This window comes from Pseudopipra pipra, chromosome 12, assembly GCF_036250125.1.
Source record: "Pseudopipra pipra isolate bDixPip1 chromosome 12, bDixPip1.hap1, whole genome shotgun sequence".
Lineage (NCBI taxonomy): Eukaryota > Metazoa > Chordata > Aves > Passeriformes > Pipridae > Pseudopipra > Pseudopipra pipra.
In genome coordinates this window covers 12,423,117-12,445,453 of record NC_087560.1, presented here as the reverse complement: position 1 = coordinate 12,445,453, position 22,337 = coordinate 12,423,117, and the positions used below count along the sequence as shown (strand labels likewise).

Genomic DNA, 22,337 nt, shown 5'->3' with positions numbered 1-22,337 from the left:
CCGAGGCCTGCGGAGAAACGAGCCCCAGTACCCCGGGAAGGTCATAGGGATGGGGGCCGGAGCGCTGCCGTGCGCCTCCCTAGAGATGGGGCCGCCCCACGCCCGCCATAGTGTGATCCCAATCCCAGTGACGCGGGGCGGGGATAAAAAATCTTCAGCGTCTAAAGAGAGTGTAAAACTGCAATTGTGCGTGAAAAAACGGGATAGAATTTCGAATTCAATTAGGAGTAATGAAGCGAGCTTTTTAAAGGCCATGGGTCGAAAGTTTTCCACTCTTGAGAAGCTTATCAGGCTGGGCTGAGTTTCACCAGAAAGTTAACAGAGGATCTAGGAGTTAATCTAGAAGGCAGGCACGCGTTGTTGTGATCAAATAACTGCATTATCCAGAGATTATTATTCAGGGCCTTGTAAAAAAACTCACTATTTGCTCTAATTAACTTTTTTCTCCCTGATTTGTTTGAGCCGTAGTATGTTCAAATAAGACACATGAAGATGCCATACTCTGAGTAGTAACTCCATTTGTGGGAAGCTGATTCCCAGCTGAATTTATTCAGTGGAAGCGTCTTTAGCTGTGACCGTGTCAGATAGAGAAAGCCTCATCTCATGTATTTTTGTACTGGTTTAAAGCAAGTGCCCCAGGTACACAGCTTCTGATTTTCCAGTAAGTGGATATTTTGGGTTTTTAACAGCATAACAGTAAGGAACAACTTGGAATATTTTTCTCTTACAAAATTTGCAACATGTCAGTTGAGATATGAAAGCAAGGTACAGTAAAACACAAGGCTAACTATGCTTTTTCCACCTCGAGTGGCTGCATACAGGTTGTTACAAAGACTACTAATTGTCACAATTACTCTGGTAGACCTCAAAGAGAAAATTCAATAAATGCACATATACCCGTTGAAAACACAAAAAGGTTGAGGCACTTTCTCAGACATTTGAGCATATCAGTTCATTAGGCTCAGGCATACTTAGATCAACACTGTTTTTTGATTTCTTTTTGGTGAGTTTTGTTCCAGGTTTTGGATACTTGTCCTTGCTGTGAATGACCTGGATGTACTGGTCATTGCTGCTGTTCTGTGGATCACTGCTGGATTCAATGGAAATGGAATCAGATTCTGTTAGAGATTGCTCCTGTTTTTGCTTTGATTTTGGTTTCACACGGGGCTCAGGATAGTTCAGGTGTACTTTTTTGTAAGCATATGGAGGCCTGTCCAGGTCCAGCTCAAAACCATCATCCCAGGATTTGCAATGGACTCTGGCAGCATGTTCCCCAATGTAAAACTGTGGTGCTGGGCGAAGATCAGACAGAGAGCGAGGGCGGTGAGATCTGCTCATTAATTGTCTCCCAAGTTCTTCCTCATCCTCGTCATCTTCACTGGGATGAGAGGAATATATCTCATGTGGTGTTCGAACCACGTATCTTCTGACATGGCGTGGATACAACTCAATAATGTCTCCTGATTCCTCCTTTCTGAAATGCCTTTGGAGTCGGGAGGTAGAACGGAGCGATTTTTTGCGGGGCTCATTTTCATTAACCAGAAAATACCTGGTAGCATATGGTCTGCATTCCACAAAAACAGGAGCCCCTGCCCCAAGGGCATCCGGATTTACCTGCCGAATGGCTTTTCTGAAGAGAGGCTCAGAATGAATATCTTCAGTGTGCCTTCTGAAAGTCACTGGTGTGCAGGACTTTGTTTTGCAGAGCTCACTTGTGCTCCTATGCACAACACCTGGGTATCTTTAGGAAGGAAAAAAAAAAGAAAGAAAAGACTGAAATACTTATCAATTAATGTAATTAAAACATATTAAAAATTTGTTGCTCTGGAAGTCAAACACTAGGCTGAAAGACTGGAGATCGTCATATTTCCACTGTTCCAAATTTTTAGAACAATTTTGAAAAACGTACCCTAGAAATTAGGAGGTATATTTGTTCTTCCCAGGGAAAAGGCAGTAGGCAATTGACCTCTCATGTTACGTTCCCTTTCTGTTTTCTTATTATTCTGAGAACTATTTTTTTTCTGATCATTGGGAAAAAAACACAGCAGGTAGCTTAAAGCATCCATCGGCTGATGTCCTAAACTGACTGCCCTACAACTAGACCTGCACAGTGTTTGTTACTGTGTTTGTCTTGTTCCTGGAAACAGTATCCCACACAAACTATTTTAATTATGTGCCCGAGGGGAAGCTTAGTATTTACATTTGCTCAAAGTATGTGTAAACTCCATCAACTACGTAATTTCAAAATGTTTATAATCCCATCTCAAGGGAGTGTTAAGGAGGTGGTGTCACCAGCAATATGAATAGTATCCCTGAACTAATCTGCTTTTAAAAAGTTTCTCAGCTGTCTAACAGCTCCAGACAGACTGAATGCACAGATATTCGGTAAATAAACACAGCTATTTTGTCAATAAACACACATACGCCATGGAGCTGCTGGAATAAATGCCATTTCAAAACCAAAGCAGACTTACCTGTTTGGGATATGATCATTTCTTGGTTTCTGTACACTTGTTATGGAGGGAGCTGGCGTTAAAGAGGTTGAAGTTGTGGGAGTTGCGTTGACAGGTCTTGCAACATCAGTTGAGGGCACGGTTTGGGGCACGGACTGGGAAATGGTTTGTATTCTGGTGCCTTTGCTCGCAGGAGATTCAAAGTTCAAGACACTGCCATTCTTTCGGGGAGTTGAGGACCGAACAGAAGACTCATGGCCAATATCATTGTCTTGGTCTGGTCTCTTGTCATTAATATCCAGATTTTGGATTCTGGCTAGAGAACAGAAATTATTACAGGAACTATCCAGGTCTCTACATTTAGAAGCTGCTGTGTAAATGCAGTGGCACAAATTCCTCCTTCAGTCAGGGATCCAATGCCAACAGAACCCACTGTGTTCAGAAAAGAGAAACTGGTGCCACAGTGGGAGACACAGTGATAAAGGGGTGGATCCTCATACTGAAGTACATGATAGATGGAGTATTGGGGACATAGAAAAAACACTGGATGTTGCACTGTAGGATTCCAAATTGGGCAACAAGCCATTACCTCTTTTCAAGATACCCGATCTAGTTCTCAACATACGCAATACAGTTTTTAAAATGTAATTATAGCTCCCTACATGTATGAGAAATCAAAATGGTTTTGCATCCAAATGCTTAATTAATAGTGGCATTTCTAAAGCTCACCTACTTACCTACTGCCATCTGAACCACCTTTTTCTTATCTTCAGTTCTTTCCTAAAATACATTCAGAAGAATGAGAAGCAGTAAATTATTATGGATTAGAGAGTAAATCCACTTCTCTGTAAAGATGAAACATACAGGATTGGTTTTACATTATGAAACACTGGAAGTGACTTTAGGGATTTAATTAGGCTTGAACTTTGCTGAAGACCCACCAAATCACATGTAAAATTGCTTTGCACTGTACTTACTGCTTGGATCTTCATTCTCAGTTGACTGTTGGTGAATTTTAATGATCTTGCAATACTTTGTAGGTAGTAGATTAGCATGCTAGAAGTGAAAGAGGTGATATTAGTCACTTCAATCATTCTTGACAGTTTCCCTTTGAGGGTTTATAGGTCATCGAAATGATGTACAGGTTCAGTTGTTGCTCTGTATCATTTTCTTATACAACGATAATCGATCACAGCCTTCTTTCAAGCAAACACACAAAAGAAATAAATGACACTGAAAATAGATTTAACAGCAGTTCTAATTTCACCTGTGTTTTTTACAGCTCTTTTCATTGTCCATGTAACCCTGGGTGTATTTCTAGATTTTTTTTTTTTTTTTTTTAATTCTGGACACATAATTTTGTTAAATATTGTCTTGTGTTTTTTTCCCCAGTCCAAGGTTACGGAACAGAGACACCAGAATTACGGCTGAGCTTGCACACTCATACCAATGTAATTTTGTTGGCTAACTGAAATAACACCTTGTTTACCCTGGCACAGCTGAGATCAGATCCTGGCAGATTGTGGCCTGACATAATGGATTACACTGGCTTTCAGATGAAGTAGTCTCATAGACTTCATACCACAAATATTTACATATGTGCTTTGCCATCAGTTTGAAGCAGTCAATAGATTTATTTAAATTTGTAAATATGTTCATATTTACATGACCAGGATATTAGAGGAAAAAAAGTTACAAATAGGAAGTGTTGACTTGATCTTTCTCATTTGTTTGAAAAGCCCACTGGTAGAACAAACTCTGCCTTCGTCTTTAGTTTACAGGGAGAAAAACGGTACAAAGGTACATGCAAGACAAAAGAGATTTCACAGAAGCAAAGTGAATTTCAAACATCTCAAAGTTGATATTAATTCTCAGCTAGGAACAATTATTTAGAATCTAAGTAAGAAAAGACTTCCACTGGAGAGTCTGCAGCAAGTTATATTAAATTAACACTTAAGAGCAGACAGTCATAATTGATTTATCTTGTCAGAAATCAGGATGACTGAGTAGTTTCTTTAAATGACAGACTAAGCCCTGTTCACTGTCATAAACTGAACTAAAGACCATGAGGAAATGGAAAAATTATTTCTGAGGAACTCTTGAAAGTGAACTTAATTTCCTGGAAAAAGCAGCACTGCAAGCCTTGACACAATACAGCGAGCCTGCTCTAACACAGTATCCCAAAACAAGAAATTCTTTTTGATAATGCAGTAACAGTCTTTAACATACAGTTATTCCTTTCTGATCCATACACCATATATTCAGTGAGGTGTTGGATTTTTTTTTTTCCACATATGCTTAATAAAATTGCAAAAATGCAGTGTTTGTACCTCAGTGTCAACATTTGACTCTCTAGAGATAGGGCCAGTATTAATACAATCAATTTAACCTGCCTGTGAAAACCAAAGTACTTACAATAAAAGTAGTAGTGCAGGGAGGACAACCACAGGACTGCTGATGTAAGTAATCACTGTGTTGAACCACGTGGGAAAATCATTTTGAATTGTTTCAGAAACGATATCATATATTTTTTCTTGACCACTAGAAGAGGTGGGGGGGGGGGGGGGGGGGAGGGGGAAAAGGTAAAATTAAGTTGTAAGTAATCCTAGGTACATTTGTTAAGGAATGTTGTACCGAATAAACAAGAAGTTTCATCCAAAACTACTTTGGAACATTATAGTGAAAAGGAAAAAAATTAAAAAAAAAATAAAAGCAACTTGTTCATTAGTTGCTTTTAAACAATGTTTTTCCAAAGCACAAAAGCATTCACGAAGCTTGGAGGGTGCTTGAATTGAGACACGAGACAGTGATGTGTGGGAGATTACATAATGCAATGCAATGTGCCACCGAGCAAACATAACTGAACTGTGTCTATAAAGCAAATACACTCAGAACATTGACATATTCACTTTATTAAACCTTAAACTGTAAAACATTGTTTGCTGAAAAGCATTTATTGTGAGAGGGGGAAATAGAATCTTTGCAGCTTTCATTAGTCTGTTCTAACTCACCTGAAGGGACCACAGCTTAAAGATGGCTTATACCGGGCAATAGCAAAAATTGTTGGTAACATGCATAAGAACAACATAAACAGCAACATGGCCAAGTAGAAATTATTGGACCTGCAAGAAGGTGCAACAAGTTTCAGATTATACTAATCAGAGAGAAAAACAGAGGCAACTTAAAAGGTTCAAGTCTGTATCTACCTATCAAGATCTACATTTCTGAAACATTAAAATCGTTCTTCTATAATTAGAAAGTCTGGACAGAGCTGGTATAAACAGACTCTTAATGATCAAAATCCTATTTACCGTGCTTTCCAGATACCTCTGCGGCAGCCAGAGAACTGTTTACTGCATAAAAACTGACCTTACTGTCCAGTTGTGTTGGGGAAGAAAAAGAACATTAGCAGAAACTGACTCATCTTCCAAACACGTTACAAATAATGGATTCTTAAGAATTAAAGATGCCCTAAATTATTTTCGTTTTGAGTAAACAATTAAGATATTCATCATGATAAAAGAAAAATGGGGAAAATTGTTGTGTGATGCAACAGAAAAAACGAATCTACTTCACAGCTTTCAAGGAGAGAAACATGAAAAAATAGGGCTTGGAACAGTTAACACATCTAGGTTATTGTGCTCGAGCATATTTGTATGGAAATAAAGCATTTATGTCAGGCCATATATATCTGTCTAGGAATATTCCCTGACATATTTTTCAGTTCTTGCATATCTTCAACTACCCTGCTTTACAAGACCTCCAGTTTCTCAGTGACTGTTTTTTTCCACAGACCTTTGCTATCAGTATTACTGTGCAATTTGATTGTCAACTTTCAGAGCTAAAATCTCCTTAATTTGATTCATATGCACATTTCCATTGTCTGCATTTGATTTATTCCCTGTCTTTAGTTCTCATCCTGACTCACCGAGATGCTCTGAAAACCTGCTGATGTGGTACATTGCATGTTAGCACAGCCCAGCTCCTGAGATACATGAGTCCAATCAACTTGAGAACATTGAATGCTGGTAAGCAAGGTGAAAAGAAAGCTCCCATCCTGCAAAAATAATGTCATGTCAGTGCTCAGTGTTGCCAGAAACCATTTGAATGACAAAAAAAGAAGACACCCCAAACAAGAAAACAACAGCTCACTATTAATAGATAATCTGCCAATGTAAAAGACCACATTACCAATATCCTACTTGAATAGGTTTCATTGAAATCATCAGATTGACTTAGCAATCAGACAGCAAAGAACAAGAAAAATCACTTAAGGGCTACATACCAGATCATTCCTTGGTTGTAGACCAAATGCAATACATTCTCTGCAATTTTGAATTCTCCATATTCTGGCTACAAGAAACACAGTGTAAGATGAATACCTCTGTCTTTATCTTGTTTTCAGAACATTTATTTGAAGCATTTGACTGAATTAGTTTGCAGACAGCACATAGCCTGAAGCATCCAGATCAACTACCAACTTTTGGCAGGCAGTGGGAACACAGCAAAACCTACTCTGCAGCCAGGGATTAAATTAACTAATTCCTCTCTAGTTCACTTCACTTCTTTAGTTAAGGACAAAGAACACTCCTCAGCCTTCCATAACAACAGCTTCTTGCTAACCAAGTATTACTGTAGTTTTCTTAAAGGGTTGCTTGCTGTTGGTTGTGGTTTCTTGGACCATTATCTTTGTTACAAATAGATGTTACAGCTACAGAAAAGAGTAGGGAGCAACTCCATGCCCTCTGTCTCACCTTTGACTCTGGTATTGCTCCATGATCTCATTTTGGGAAAATGCACCAGAGACATGGGAGTAGGCTTGAGGAAAAACATTCAGTCTCAGCATTTACCCTGTGCCCTCCAATTTAAACTCAGTGTGAGCTGTGCCTTTATAGATGTGTGCTACCAAGAAATTATTCATTTGTGCCAAGACTTCAAGGATATTCAGTACTGAGGAAAGGAGCCCACCCATCTTCAGCATCTTAGTTTGATAAAATGAGGACTGTACTTACAAACTTGCTTTCTAGATCCCAGCACCAGCAGTCACTTAAATATCGGACACACAGTCCACGGAAAAAATCAATTAGCAGGATGCTTGCGACTGTGAAAATCATGTCGATAATTGAAAGCTTTAGCATCTCCTGAAATACACATTGTTCACACATACTGAGTCATTCTGAAGGCAAATGGACTGCATATGGCTCTTTTGCATTTGTGCTTGTATTTTTGGCTCAGCTCAGTATTCTGATATGAATTGAATATATAAATTACTTCCTTTTAAGCTTTTCCCTTACTTGTCTTCTGGCAAAGAGAATAAATATAATCAAGGGTGCCTTCTATTGCTTGCCAGCAATAAAACTCTGGTTATGATGGTATCAAACTTTCTTTTTAATGACTGTTCTGAAAATTTATCTAGTGAAACTAGAACAGGATGATTTTTCTATTTCACCAAGTCCTTTATTAAACTGACTGTTGCAATATATACTTGCTAAGTGCTTCACAATGAGAAAAATCCTATTATTCATACAAACCCAAACCCCAATGGCATAGGATCATCAAGCCATAAAAGACAGCTGCCTAGGGCTTACAAAGGAATGTGGTTATCCTATATTTAATTGAGCTTTCAAAATATAAAATTTAATAGAAAAGGTTCAATTCCAAACATCACTAGCCCATTCTGGGGAAAAAACCAAACATTCAAACCCCTCTATCTATACAGATCTGCCTGTGCAGAGCTGAAGACAGAGACCAAAGCCTGGCAAAAGAACATTTGTATAACACTAAACATACTGTAGATATCAAACAAAATCCAAGCTTGTATCTGTGGCTTATGACTTAGCATAGCCTTTACTCGTTCTACATAATCCTTAGCTAAATTAGCTGAATTCTGGAATTTATATGAAGAAGAGCTCTAAAACTGAACACAGCACAACATGATTTTAATTTTTTGTCAAATGTGGATTAGGAATAAGCTGATGACATAATAGAACAGTTACGTACTTGACCAACATACGTCTCCCAGCACTGATCCTGTGGGTTCTGGGTGTTAAAGGAACTTGTTTTGTTAACCAGTGATTCAGAGACCATCAAGTCTTGAGTGTGATGCTCTTCCAGTGTGACAATGCTGCTTCTCTTAATTTGTGCATTAGGAATAGTTAAATTGTCGTCTTTAGTAAGAGTTTTGGTTGCTAAGGAGGTGGTAGAATTACTTGCATTGCTGTTAACACTGGAGACCTGAAATAATAAATGTCCCCAAAGCTACTTTTTAACTCTACATAGGTGCAGATGTCTGTCCCTTCTACACACATTTCTTTCACATATTTTCCAGCAGCAGTTAGGTGACTGTTAAGTAGCTGCCAGTGCACAGAATCAGATGAAACTTGTAAGGACAGGACTGAAAGCTGATTTTAGGTAGCTGGAAATATTTGGCCCTAAAGTGATAGTTTTTTTTTTTTTAATAGTTCAACTGTGCACAGAAATCTATTTATCTTGTTACATTAGCAGTCAAATGGATCCAACTATCCTAAAAAACTAATTAAAAAAACTGTAGGTAAATTACTAAACTTAACATTACAATCCTATTGAGCTGTAATATATTTTAATCAATTTCAAATAAATTGTCATTTGACTTCATATAAATCACAATAAATGGAATTCTGTCTATGAAGTCTGCTAGCTTTATACATCAGAAAACTCCAAATTAAACTTACAGTGACACTCATACTGTCCACTTTATCCAGGAGTGCAATGATTAAACTGTAGAGGTTTCCCAGGTATAGAACAAGAACCCTGCAAACAGAATAAAATACAGGTTATCAGCATTGTTATCCCTTGGAATTCTCATACATTCTCTGGTTTGGCTGGACTAAAATATGTGACCAGAATATACCTCATCTCTTCCTCCCTTTTTCCCCAAATATTTCTAGACTTCATAATGCCCATACCTGGCAAGCTGGAAGCGAAGAGTGGTCCTTGGATGATACATCTCCAGAGCTGCCACAAGTTCAAAAGCAGAGGGTGCAATCATTGTGATCAGTGACACAACCACACTTACCTACAGAACAGAAATATGCAGCATTTTTTAGCTTTTTATGTAGAACCTCTGTGGAACCTTGGGTGCTGATTGAAATACTGCTGAGGCACATGCTTTGGTGATTGCTCTTCTTGGAGGATATGCTTTAAAAATTTGTTATTGACATTAGTAATAAGAGTAGTTATGATCCAAAGTTATAGATTTGGAATACCACTCAGGAGTTTTTACTCTAGATATTGTAGCTTTAAAGTTCTACTTTATTAATTAAAATAAAAACTTAATATGTGAGAAATACGAAGCCAGAGTCTTCCTCTGAAATGAATGAGTGTCTTCTCCGTACCCAATCACTTCCTACTCTCCATTTCTGAATGGAAATATTTACACAACATTTGGTATCCCCCAGCTGGAATCCACTGGTGTCAAAGTCGATTCCTTTCTGGTCCAGCAGCCCAGTGTTTGTTCAGCTCAATTATGGGTGCAAAAGCGGAATTGTAAGTGACAGGAGAGTTTAAGTTTTGTCCTCACAAAATAGGGACCTGCTAGAACAGCAGTCTCTGTGAAATGAGGACCTGCAGCCTCCCCCTGCCCACTTCAGCTCCACTAACACCTGACTGCAGAGCAAAGGGAGCAAGAGAGTGAAGACGGATCCAGGTAAGCACCACTCACTCCTCATTTCTCCTGGCTCATCTCTTGTGATTTACACCTACGTGCACCTTTGCTACAGACAGCCCCGAGACAGTAATCCTGCTTCTACCACAGAGGTGGCATAAAGACAGTGTACCTCATTTTTTTCCCACAGAGTCAATTCCTTTTTGATGCGCTCTAACTTTTGGGATCGATCCACGACGAAGTAGATGATGTAAATACTTCCAGCAAGTGAGAGAAGCACAAGGATGTTTGCAATAATTCTTAAGGTTATAGTCACTGCCCTAGATAAAAAGAAAAATACAACCAATACAGTAGGTTGTCTGACAACACCAGGGGTCATTTCTAACATGGTTTAGAAGTACGAGACAAGCAGATTAGCACTGATATCTGCATCGAAACAGTGCTTTGAAAAGTACCTCTGATCTCATATACATACAAGTTTTTGCTTTTCTTCTTTTCCTGCTCTTCCAGTATAGCTTCCTTGAAAGAAACACAGCATTACCATTTTAATAATATCCAGCAAAAACAATGCACGTATCTTTCACAGAAATTAAGGTATACTAATAAAAAACATCACATCCTGGAAGTGCAAGCAGAGAAATACCTCTTTATCCTCATTGCTTTGTAGCAGTCATATGTGAGCTTAAATACTGAAGGACATTTCTGAGAAACAAATACACAGTAAGCAAATACTTGTGCACTTTTGGTCATGCATGTTCAGGGGGATATACCCAGGGGTTTTCACTACCAGATTTTTTGCAGGATACACCTATAGGAACTGGGTGTCACTAGTATAATACAAAAATGTCAGAAGTTAACCTCATTTATTGAAATACCTAAATGTCATAGCTTACTAATTTATTCTTGGCACAATTTGAAGTAATTTTGTTCAATGACAATGAGAATACACCAAATTTGGGAAATTAATTACTTTTGATAACACCACATATGCTCTTAAATTCTAAATGGAAAACATCTGTATTTATAGCAGTTTTCTAATATTGAGAGAGCTGTAAGATGTCTCTTCGTTTGTTATGGAGAGATGAAATAAAATATAAAATCATAAAATATCTCAAGTTGGAAGATAAGTAAGATCAGTAAGTCCAACTTCCTGCTGCTCATAGGACTATTTAAAACTAAACCATTTGACTAATAGCATTGTACAGATGAACTTCTACAGGCTTGGTGCTATGACCCTCTCTAGGAAGCTTGAATAATAGCTGATAAAATAAAGAAGAGCAATAATTTGTGTCCAGGAAGTTATAAACCATAAGAGAGAGAGATAAAACTTATTACCATTTTAAAAAACATCTTGCAAAATACGAGATGTGTTTCTGCTTCTCCACCTGTTGTAAAGGAATCTCTAAGGCATAACACACTCTCTTTGCATAAAAACAATTACACATTTTATAAAGTTGTATATTTTCCTGTCAAAGCAATTGTTAACATGAATTTGATTCTAACACTCAGTGAAATTTCATCAGAAGCAAATTTGTTTCTAGTTATATAATTTCCTGTCACACATACATTGGCATTAAATGAAACTCTCACGAAGAAGGACACAATGACCTTCCTGGGGCAAAATGTCAGCAAGTACGATGTGCCTGCAATAGCACACAGGTCTGATGCCAGCCCTCCCCTAGGCAAACAGATCTGTAAATGAATGCCAGAAACCATAAGAAAGTGCAGGGGAGTCAGAGGAAGGATTTACAAGGCTTACAGATTAACAAGCAAATCAACTTGAAATAACTCGAAGGTCAGTTGCTCACCCTAATGCTGTTGACTATGGCAGCAGTTTTGCTTTCTGCAGCCTCAGGGTTTCCTATCAAATAGTCCCAAGCACAGAACAATCTCCAACAGAAAGTGTAATTTTCATCAGAGGCACTTGCCAAACTCATTCTTGAGTTCTTTGCCATTCTGTAAAAAAAATAACAAACATTTAACTGCTACTGGTGTGTGAAGATGAACATGAAGAAAACCACTGGTTTGGTTTAGAGTTTTCAGATGTCTCTTCATTTAGAGCTACAAAAGGTTTGCAGAAATTAGTGTCGTTTTTGGCAGCTTTCTAAAGAACAGAAAACAGGGTGAGGTTCAGCACATTAACTTCAGTTTACATCTAGTGTAGATGTGACTCACTGTGGAAGGGCATTTTGATATTTACAATCTTTATAGCTGACAAATAAAGCAAATAAATCTCACTAGAACTGTAGACATATTTCAGTTTTACAATCTCCAGGTAGGATCCAGCTGGAAGACACCATCACAAAGTTTGCTGTTACTGTAATTACAAGCTTGTTTGACATTACTAGTGATCATGGACAAGATCAGTTTGTTTTCCCTATTCTTTACACCTTCAAAATATCTGTTATTGCCAAATAGAAACCCAATGCTATTTTAAAGACCTTGGGAAAAAGAAAGAAAACTCCTCCTCCTCATCTCAGGTAGGCAAGGAGGCAGAATATTGCAAAGTGTAAGAAATGAAATATAATGGCTTATGAAAAAAGGGCATCTGAAAGGACAACATTAAAGGGGGAATTGTACCTAGCTAAGGAAAGAGTCTCTGAGCTAAGTCAGAAGGAGAAGAGCTAATCATATCCAGAAACTGCAGATGCATAGATCAGTGTCAGACATACCAGTGACCCTTGGCACGAACCAGGAGATAGAATAGAAATAAATGAAAAGGTTTGACTTCAAAACTGAGAGTTATTACAGGCAGCGCTAAAATGTCCCTGGACTGCACAGTGCCAAATAAATAGGTATCCAGAAGGGAAGGGAAAGCAAATCAGGGGAGGATAGAGTGACCTTGCCCCTTCTCCAAGCATTGCACATCCCTGGATTTATGGTCAGCACTGGCAGTTTTGCTCTCTCTGCTAAGTAACTCCTACTCCTGCCCCTTCGACAGTAAGCTGCTGAAGCAATGTAAATGATAGTACACCTAAGAGGGGAATTTTTATATTTGTATTTCAATAGAAGGAAATAATAATGCTGAAAGCACTACACTTCAACCATAAATTTCTGACATAGCAATATTTATTACAGAAAAGAGGAGAACAGAAGGGTTTTCCGTGAGTGTTGGGCGTAACACTACACAAACACAAAGCACACAGATGATCATTTGCACTGCCCTCCTTTTATAGACTGGGAAATGGAACAGAGAGTGAAGTTAACGATAGCAAGATAAAGAGCAATCTAGAATTAAACTCATTCATTCTGCCTCCCTGATACTAGCAGGCTTGAATATTTTAATAGAACTGCACAGAATAAATACAGAGGAAGTGGTATAAATACCATCACCGATTGCCTGAACACACAAGCTTATGAAGAGCAATAGATGGGAGGTCTTACTTTTTGAGAAGAATGATGAAGCTGTAAGCAAACACCGCCATTCCAACAAGGAAGTAGGCAAGAGGCAGCCTGTATCCAGCTTTCCCAATCTTCCTGTCACGACCGTAGTAGCCATAAAACAAAACAGAGTACTGGAGGTAGCCCTGCAAAGACCAGAGACTGTCAGTAAGAGCAGTAACTAAGGATTGCAACAGAACAGCAATAGTGAAACAAGAAAGAGTGGTTTGAGCCTTGCCCCCAGTGACCAGATGGTGTCCAGGTCTTGAGCAGATTCAATGTGCTCCTTGGGGATGGTCTTGCTGACGGTGCTGCCGAACGGTGCTCCGGCCAGTAGCTGGGGAAGAGAGAGAAGGGCTCAGGTCTGAGCCAGGGCTGCACAGTAGAACCCATCAAGAGCTGCCTGCATGGGTGGTACTATGTTGGTAAAATTAAATCCGACAGTGTTTGATCTCAAAATGGTATTTCAGAATTAAATTATTTTTCCTTTGAAAAAGAGAAAAATGGAAGTGAATACCTTTTTTTTTTTCCCCACTCTACTTTTGGTTTTTACTGGAGCTACTTAATTTTTCTTCTACTTTAGGCAGTGAGAAGAAAAATCAGAGATTCCCGTGTTTCTTGAGAACATTATTAAAGCACAGGGTAGGTGAAGCAGAATAATATCTATGAATAATTAACAAAGTTAAATGAAAATGACAGCCTTGCTTTCATGCAAGAACTAAAAGTTGGCTGTTCAGAACTTCTATTAAATGCTTTCTAATGGACAATAATCCAGAGTCTGGGGAGGGATGTTATGTTTTTCTGCTTGTAAATGACACTAACAGGGCTTGACCATACTATATACCAATTACAGCTTTTAGGAATTGGTCCTTTATTTTAGTAATCAGATACAAACATATTCTCTAAAAGAATTAGTTGACAAAATATCGTCTCTAAAACTAATAGCAAAAATCTGTTATCCTTTGGCAGAGAAAAACCTCTTAATAGGGGAATTTATTTTAAATAATTCATGTAAAATTGTACATTACAAATTGATGCATGACTTTAAGTGTGGTGTTTGTTTCCTTCAGCATGGAAAGTGCAGCACTAAGCATTTTTCTGTAAATATTAACAACATGTTCTTACCTCTGGTAAGACTACAAATGCTCCTGTCATTATGGTAAGTACAATATTGATTCCAAACAGCCATCTCAAGAAAATGAAGTAAGAGGCAACTCCAGACCCAAAATGACCTTAAACCACAAAAAATAGTTACCTGAGCTACACAGTCTATAAAAGCTGGTATCATTTATCCATGAAGTATTATTTGAATAGTAGACCAAGAGAAAAACCTCTCTTATTCACACAGGGAATACAACAAAGCAGAGAAAACATTAACATGTCACTGAGAAAAACACAATTCCAAACAAATTCTGTTGGGGATGTCTCATAATTACGAGCAGCATTTGTGCAAGAATCTGCCAAGCTGGGAGACCTCGTGCATCCATTTTCCTTTACCCCTGGAGCACAGAGGTATGACCTGACTCCTGGTGGAGCGTCAAGGGCTGCTTTCAAGTCCATTGAAAGACTCAAGGGCTGGTGACGTGTGGTACAACCACATTTAACCCTGGGCAGGCGTGGGGGCGTTGGCCCAAGGATGCTGGCTCAGGGACTGTGATAAACTAAAACCTCATCTTGCTGTGCTTTCAGAAATACAACAGAACAAATATGACTTCTGCAAAAGTTAACCCCCTCCCAACTAAGACCATAAATGAGGGCTGTGCAGTTTCCAAGGCACCCAGAGAAGAAGAAAAATCAAAGTTTTAAATAAAACATTCACTGCTGAAAATTTGCATTTAATTTCCTCCCAAATATTATTTAATTCAGTACATTAAAAAATAAACCATAAGACTCAGCATTTTAGCAAGTTTTTTACTATTCAATACCATTAAATCCTTATACTTACTCTCAATTTTCTTTATTCTCATTTCCCAAGGAATAAAGATTACCACAAAATTATATGCAAGTCGAATAAACTTCCTCCAAAGCTGAGAAAAAAAAGCAGAGAAATGAGAAATATGACACTTCTCCATGTTAAAAAAAAAACACAACAAAACAGAGTATTTTGCTCTTGTCTTATCTTGTACCACAAGAATTGTTACAAATATTCATGATTAAGGTCTTAGAGCACATCTGTGGGTAAAGAGGAGTAAAGCAAACCATGATAGGTTTTAGACAAAGCATGTGGGGGACAGGATGCCTTGACTCTGTTTATCAGCCAAATGCCAACGAAGAAGGGTCAGAGTGCCCTTTATTCACCTCTCAGGAGCCACCAATCTACATCTTTTGCTCATAAAGACGATAAGGAACCAACAAAAGACAGTGGGTGCCATTCCCTCCTGCCTTCTTGCTGGGACACCTACCCTCTGGGTAATCTATGAGGGAATCCTGCTGCACTACACATATTAAATTCGATTTTTTAGGACAAAAAAATGAACAGACCACTAACTTCAAATTTAAGAGGAGCATAGTGACCACTAACTTCAAATTTAAGAGGAGCATAGTGCCTTAGAGGAAATTTTCTTAGAGGAAGAATATTCAATAGCAGCACGTTTAAGTGCTATATTTTCAGCTCTTTGTATTACAGCTGACACCTGCAGAAAACCTATGGTTGTATTTTGTAGAGTCTTTATTCAACCTTCATTTTTGGCATGGTCAGAGGACCTTCCTGCACACAGTGGGGTGTGCATACACCCATGGCAGAAGAAACAAAATCCACCTGTGCAAAATTCAATATGGTTTTTGAGTTGTTGAATTAGAGCTATAACTTCACAGTATCAACAGAAAAAATAGTATTTGTATTTCAGGCATTATAAAGTATTTTTAGTACAGCTAGGTATTAAAAATCCCACCTATATTTTAGGCAGCAGCGGTGTCAATGTTATATCATGTAATCTAATCTCCTAAAACCTAAGAGGAGTAAATAACATTTTAATTACTGAAAATTTAATCAATCTCTTTGGCCAAAGTTAATTAATTTTTATGGTGATATGGATATTTAGTTGCATGAATGAGAAGTATTTTAACAAAAAAAAGAAAGTGCAGATGCTGGAAATTTGCATGGGAATTATTGGAATTGCTGCTTTTAGTTGAAAACAGGGTTCTCTGGGCTGAGAAAGGACTCCATCAGCTTGTGCCAGCTGTCATGCAGATTTATAAAGAATACAAATGTGTCCATGCGGAAGTAGTATTTGTTAAAATTATAATTTGATAGCTATCACCACATTTCCTCCCTACTATATACCTGAACAAATAATTTGTACTCTCTGAATCCAGAGCATGGGCATCTAGCATTAAATGAAATGCAAAAAAAACTACAAAAGAAGTGTAAAATAATTGAACTGAAAAAAAAAGTTGCTTTCAGTGTTGAGACAGTAAAAAGTATTTTAATTTCGATTTTCATATATAATATCATGATTGGATTGTCCAATTGTGAGCAGTATATATTCTGACAATTAAAAAACCTAATTTAAATACATATACACTTAACAGCTGCATTTTGTTCTTAGCACATGTTCAACCACTGAGTTCTTAATTTTGATGATGTAGTGCTTGTTTTGCTGTGCTGCAATTTTTGTCTCCTTGGTCACCATGTTTTTTTCTAAGAAAATATGTGCAAACAAAACTCTTCCAAACAAAAAAAAACAAAACAGGAAAACCACAGCTCATTCTGTTGCATTTGCTGAATTTAGCCCTGATGAAAAGGCCATATTTCCTAATTTGTGCTAGGAAAAAAATACAGATCCTCTACGCATAATGAGCAGTACTAATTAACTGCTGAATTATATCCCTGTGCTGAATGTCTTCAAGTAAATACAATAGAGGCAATTAGATTAGGCACAAACTTGTATTACGTGAAAACTTCTGGTTTTGTATAGGAAGAGTAACATGACAAAAGTACCAAGCCCAATCTGTGATTTACTGACATGTATTGCAGACCTTTAGCACTTCTCTTTCTAGACAACATCCTAGTTCCCCTCCCATAAAAGGCAAAATTAGTGTTTATTTTAACAGCATTTGTTACTTCCACTGCTTTTGCCACACATGCAAAGACAGAACAAAGAAAGCTTACTCTTTCTACCTTGGAGGGTAGTACTTTTAACCTGCTGTGGCCCAACACTGCAGTACAACAGACACATGTGCAGCCTTTCACTTGTTCACATGAACAAAATGTGTGGTATACTGCTTACTGGTACAACCCTGCCTTTTTGAATTAAGATAAGTTAGTTATTAAAAGTCTATTTATTATGATGACAAAAATATTCTTGACTACTTAAATGACTAAAGAACTCTTCTGTGTTAGTTGCTTATTAGATACAATTTCTTGCATGTTATAAATTTCCAAAAACTCAGGCCAGAGTCTATTTTCAGTGGTGTAAATAGATTTGCTAAGCTTTGATTCAAATTTTTGAGTATTATGCAAGCAAAAACCTTCTTTAACAATGTATTTACCACAAGCTATTGTAGGATTGTCTTCCAAACCACAAGCTAGACACATTTTTCATAATAAACTATTGAACTGTGGCCCCAGAGGCTGCTGAAATAGCTCTTCAGAGAATACTGCACTGCGTTATTGATATCCCACTACCCCTCCAGCAGGCATCAATATTTGTAGACTCTCTGAAAAGAAAGTTTATACTGCACTGGTGGAAGGACATTCATTTCTTGGCACACAAAATTAGTCGGCACAGCAAGAACATGCTTCTGTAAATGAGAACTGCAAATGGCTGTTGTATAGGCAAGAGCTGAGATTTAAGAAAAACGACCCATACCTCTGCACCAGCAGCTTGGTAACCTCTGGTTCTAGTGAGCCTCCCTTCGTACTTCAGCACGATCTCCTTCGCCTGCCTGCACAAGAAGGTGGAGGTTCATTCTACATTGATTCCATTACTTAGGGCCCTTATTCTGCACAAGCAGCAACCAGTAAAGTTGTCAAATGCTCTGGAATACAGCCATGGACTGTCTCATCATCAACCTTCGATCAATCATCCAGGCAAAACTTTTTCCTTTGATTATTGAGGTTTTGACTGATATTTTAAATCCACTCAGAATTTTGCCTGAGAGAACTCAGCATTCAAAAGACTGCAGGGGAAGTTTTCTCTTCACCTATTTCTCTGTCCTCTTTTTTTAAAGTATTTCTTTTAAAATGGCACAACCCAAATGAGTAAAATAACAAGATCCCCATTAAAGTCTGGTAATCTCATGTGGATACTAACACCTGTTCTGTAGATATGGCATCTCTCTTTGTGAGATGCAAAGAGGTACATGTTCATCTGGTCATACAGAGTCTTTGAGCTGAGCAGAAGGTGGATGGGGGTCACCGAGATCTCATCAACATGAGGAGGAAGGCAACAAGTCACAGACTCTGCCTAAGAGAGAAAAATATCTCTTTGCTTCCCAGATTACACAAGGGCTTTACTGCTGGTAGGGATTCCTCGTGACTACATGGCCATCTGAGCACCATACAGTGTTTTAAGAGAAAGTTACCAGACAAAAAGGGAAAAAAAAAAAAAAAGCAAGCCTCAAACAGATCATGTGGTAAAGGACCTGACATAGTTTGGACAGGGCGCCCAAAGAGTTAGCTACACACCCTTTCACTATAAATTTGGAATTATTATTATAATAATTACAATCTTAAACTGTGGAACATGTCTACACTGACCATATCTTTAAGACCTACAAGTGTCCTGTACTTCCTGCCAAGATGTTACCTGAAGATATGACCACCTTCTGTTCTCATACCATGCAATTACCTTAAAAACAGTGGGCTGGTTTTTCTTTTTGGGACACAGTGAAACAATTTAGCTTAAAAATGTATTACAGAACATTATCAAAAGCCTTTCTTTAGATCACTGAATAGCTGACACTGTTTTAGTGGTAATAGACAAAGCATGATTTCTTGCTCTCTCTTTTATGCTGTTACTCTCTAAAGGGAGCCACAGGTATGTGCAGGAGACAACTTCACCTACAGACTGTCCACCCCGAGGCTGCTGCCTTCAGCCGGCTCTCAGATCTCAGAGCATCCTCATGGCATGCTTTCCTAGCAGCTCTTAATCATTTTTTGCGCACAAACCCTTCCAGCTTACAGTGGAAAAGTCCTGAGGCTGCAAGCACTGTCACAGTCAGTGAGCCTGAAAACCTTTGTGCAGACACCGTTACCTGAGCGCCCTCAGCTTCTGCCTCATCGGCCACGGCCGGCAGCGGATGTTGGACATAATCTCCTTCTGGTACTGGATGTTCTGGAAGATCTGCTCTGGGTCATGGCTCTCAGCCTTTTCTTCACCGATATCGTCATCTGAGTTGCTGGCAGCCCAGCACACACCCCACGAGAGGAAAAACAAAACAAATTATTCCCATTCAGATTCCCAGCCAGCTGTTGATTTGCACAGGACCCATCCTATTAGAGCAACATAAGAGCAGTGAGCTGGGGAACTCGCATGACAGTATTGTTTTAAAGTTGATTAATAATTTGGATGTATTCCCCATCTTCAGGATGTGCCTCTTTCCCTCCCCACCAGTTTCTCCTCAATTATAAATTATCTCCACTCCCCACCACAAATCCCAGTCTTTCCCTTCTGAGTATTTCCAGCCATACAGCTTGTACATCATGCTAGCAAGACTCTCTGTATATTTTTCTGGAACAAAGTGCTGTAGAAACATTTCCAGCAAGAGCACGTAACATTCATTTATTCATCACACCTTTTATTTTGATTGTAATAATGATAAAATATTTTCTTCTTAGAATGGGGGAACAGATGATTCAATTGAGTCACCCTTTGATCCTGTTCCCTGCTGAGGGCGGTGGCAGTGTGGGACCCCACACACCAAGAATTATTCCTCCCTGTAAAAAGGTTCATGTTCTTTGCTTCAGATTTCTGTGGATGATTAAATCATCTTTTCTGATGCTGTCACCACATTTGCTCAGCTATAGTTCTTGCAATTCCCTGCTAGTCTGTGAAACAGCAGCAATAGTCATTCTTGCAGAGGCTTGGGTCTAAAACCCTGTGACTCTTTCTCCCTGACTGACATGAAGGGATCTGAAGGACTGCAGGAAGTTTCCCATTTGTGTTGCTATGTACTTGTTAGGAAAGTTCCCTGCAATTTTGCTGAAAAAACAACACCTTTTAATCACTTAAAAATAAATCATAGCCTAAACTATGCCATTTAAGAAAATTGACATACTTCATCAGACCACCAATTCATTGGTCTGCAGTCCTGTCCCTTCAGTCACAGGGGCATTCAAGGGAAATTTATAATTACGCAGAAAAAGAATAAAGTAATTTCTTACTCTGCTATGCCCTGAACTCATTGGAGTTACACTGCTTTATGTACAGTGTCAACATTTGGGCATGAAGCATGACTTTTGAGAAAATAAAAAGAACCGAAGAAGTTTGAAATACATCTAAAAACAGAGAGAAGAGGAATTTTTCTCATGCTCATTTCCAAGTTACCACGCTCCGTCTGAAGGAAAGTGAAAAGACAAGATCCCACTCCTGTGCTAGGTAGAGCAGACTCGCTTCAGGAGAGAAGGGAGTCTCTTACCTGTGGGGTGGCTCCTGGTAGGTGTAGATGCCGGCGTGACGCTTCGCCGTGCGGTGCTTTTTGCCGGACTTGGCAGATTTTGCAGCAGGGGAGCCCGTCACTGCTGCCATGGTGGCAGCTGCCTCCCGCACCAGGTGGAACTCTGCCGCGCTGGAAGGCAGCTTTGAGCTGAGGTCAGATGTCTCATAAGCAGCCAAATGTTATTAAGCAGAGAGCAGCGAGTGCTGCGAGCCCTGCAGAGCAGAGGATCACTGCCTGGTGCTCCAGCCTGGAGAGGACCTGCTGTCTGGCAGTGCCTTAAAGCCACAGCATGCAGCAGCCCTGCCTCGGTGCCTCAAAGCCAGGTGCCCAGATCAAGGTGGGGAGCTGAGTTCAAAGGTGGTCCAGCTGCAGCCCTTAATTCACAGCCCTTAATTCCTTGTTGTGGGTGAGGCATTCCCTCAAAGCACCATCCCACTGGCCTGCTCTGGGTGATGTTCCCAGTGATTGCCCTGGATGTACTGTTGACATCTCTGCTTCATGTGCTTGAGAAAAGGTTCTTGCTTAGGTAAAGCAAAATGGTTTACCTTTTGGCCTTTACTAACAGAGTAAAGTGCAGTATCATTCTCCTAACAGACTTCCAGATCCTCTCCCAGAGGACAGCCCTGACAGAACAGGACACTGTTGCTTTCCTGGGTCCAAGGCCGGCCATTGCTTTCATTCCTTTTACCTTAATTTATTGGCTTATCTCTTGGAGATATCAAAATACCTTTTATTTAGACTAATACTGATTACCAAGCAATTTGCTTTTTCTTGGTAGATGCAGTACCTTAATCATACTCAACTCCATCAATTAATGTACCACCTTTAACATTTCCAATAAGCACTGACTAGATTATTGATATGTTATAATAATGGTTTTTCCTAGAGCTAAACCTCTGGAAAATATCACCTCCTAATGCTCTTTTTTCCCCGTTTCTTCAGCTCTACTACTTAACTAATTTTATTACAAAACTAATTCACTAGATACTAGAAGTATATTTAACACAGAGAATCACTTTAAAAAACAACAAATGGACTGGTGCTGCCAGCTTGAGGACCCTGTATTAAATGGTTATTTTCTCTTTCTCTCTTTCTGTTTGTCCTGGGGCAAATCCTTGCCCTTTTATGCCTCATTTCCCCCCTTAAATAAGGATAACACTTCTGCATTTCACAGGAATGATGTACTCACTGGAATCACATAGGCATGAACTTCCTAATTCACTCCAAGTATTTCAATTGCATAATTAACTATTGGGCAA

At 38.9% G+C, this 22,337-nt stretch overlaps 1 protein-coding gene across 1 annotated transcript; it reads right to left on the bottom strand.

Annotated features, from left to right (window-relative positions):
* Positions 1 to 501: 501 nt before the first annotated feature.
* Positions 502 to 22,320, bottom strand: TMC3 (transmembrane channel like 3). Its single transcript, XM_064668940.1, has 22 exons — positions 21,058 to 22,320; positions 19,675 to 19,818; positions 18,288 to 18,363; positions 15,422 to 15,503; positions 14,602 to 14,708; positions 13,715 to 13,813; positions 13,480 to 13,622; positions 11,904 to 12,051; positions 10,571 to 10,614; positions 10,268 to 10,415; positions 9,398 to 9,507; positions 9,164 to 9,242; positions 8,454 to 8,687; positions 7,466 to 7,594; positions 6,739 to 6,806; positions 6,382 to 6,510; positions 5,465 to 5,575; positions 4,869 to 4,994; positions 3,431 to 3,509; positions 3,191 to 3,233; positions 2,475 to 2,769; positions 502 to 1,741 (listed from the first exon to the last, which is right to left on the bottom strand). Exons 1-22 carry the CDS (start codon positions 21,165 to 21,167, stop codon positions 931 to 933), a joined length of 3,315 nt encoding a protein of 1,104 aa, XP_064525010.1. The 5' UTR covers positions 21,168 to 22,320; the 3' UTR covers positions 502 to 930.
* Between the last annotated feature and the right edge of the window lie 17 nt (positions 22,321 to 22,337).

Excerpts from the sequence above, each read along its gene's own strand:
- TMC3 (XM_064668940.1), bottom strand. The coding sequence starts at position 21,167 with ATGGCAGCAGTGACGGGCTCCCCTGCTGCAAAATCTGCCAAGTCCGGC. Across the intron at positions 10,416-10,570 it reads AAGAAGAAAAGCAAAAACTT|GGCAGTGACTATAACCTTAA; the intron begins GTATGTATATGA and ends CTTTTTATCTAG. Across the intron at positions 6,807-7,465 it reads GGGATCTAGAAAGCAAGTTT|CCAGAATATGGAGAATTCAA; the intron begins GTAAGTACAGTC and ends TGTTTCTTGTAG.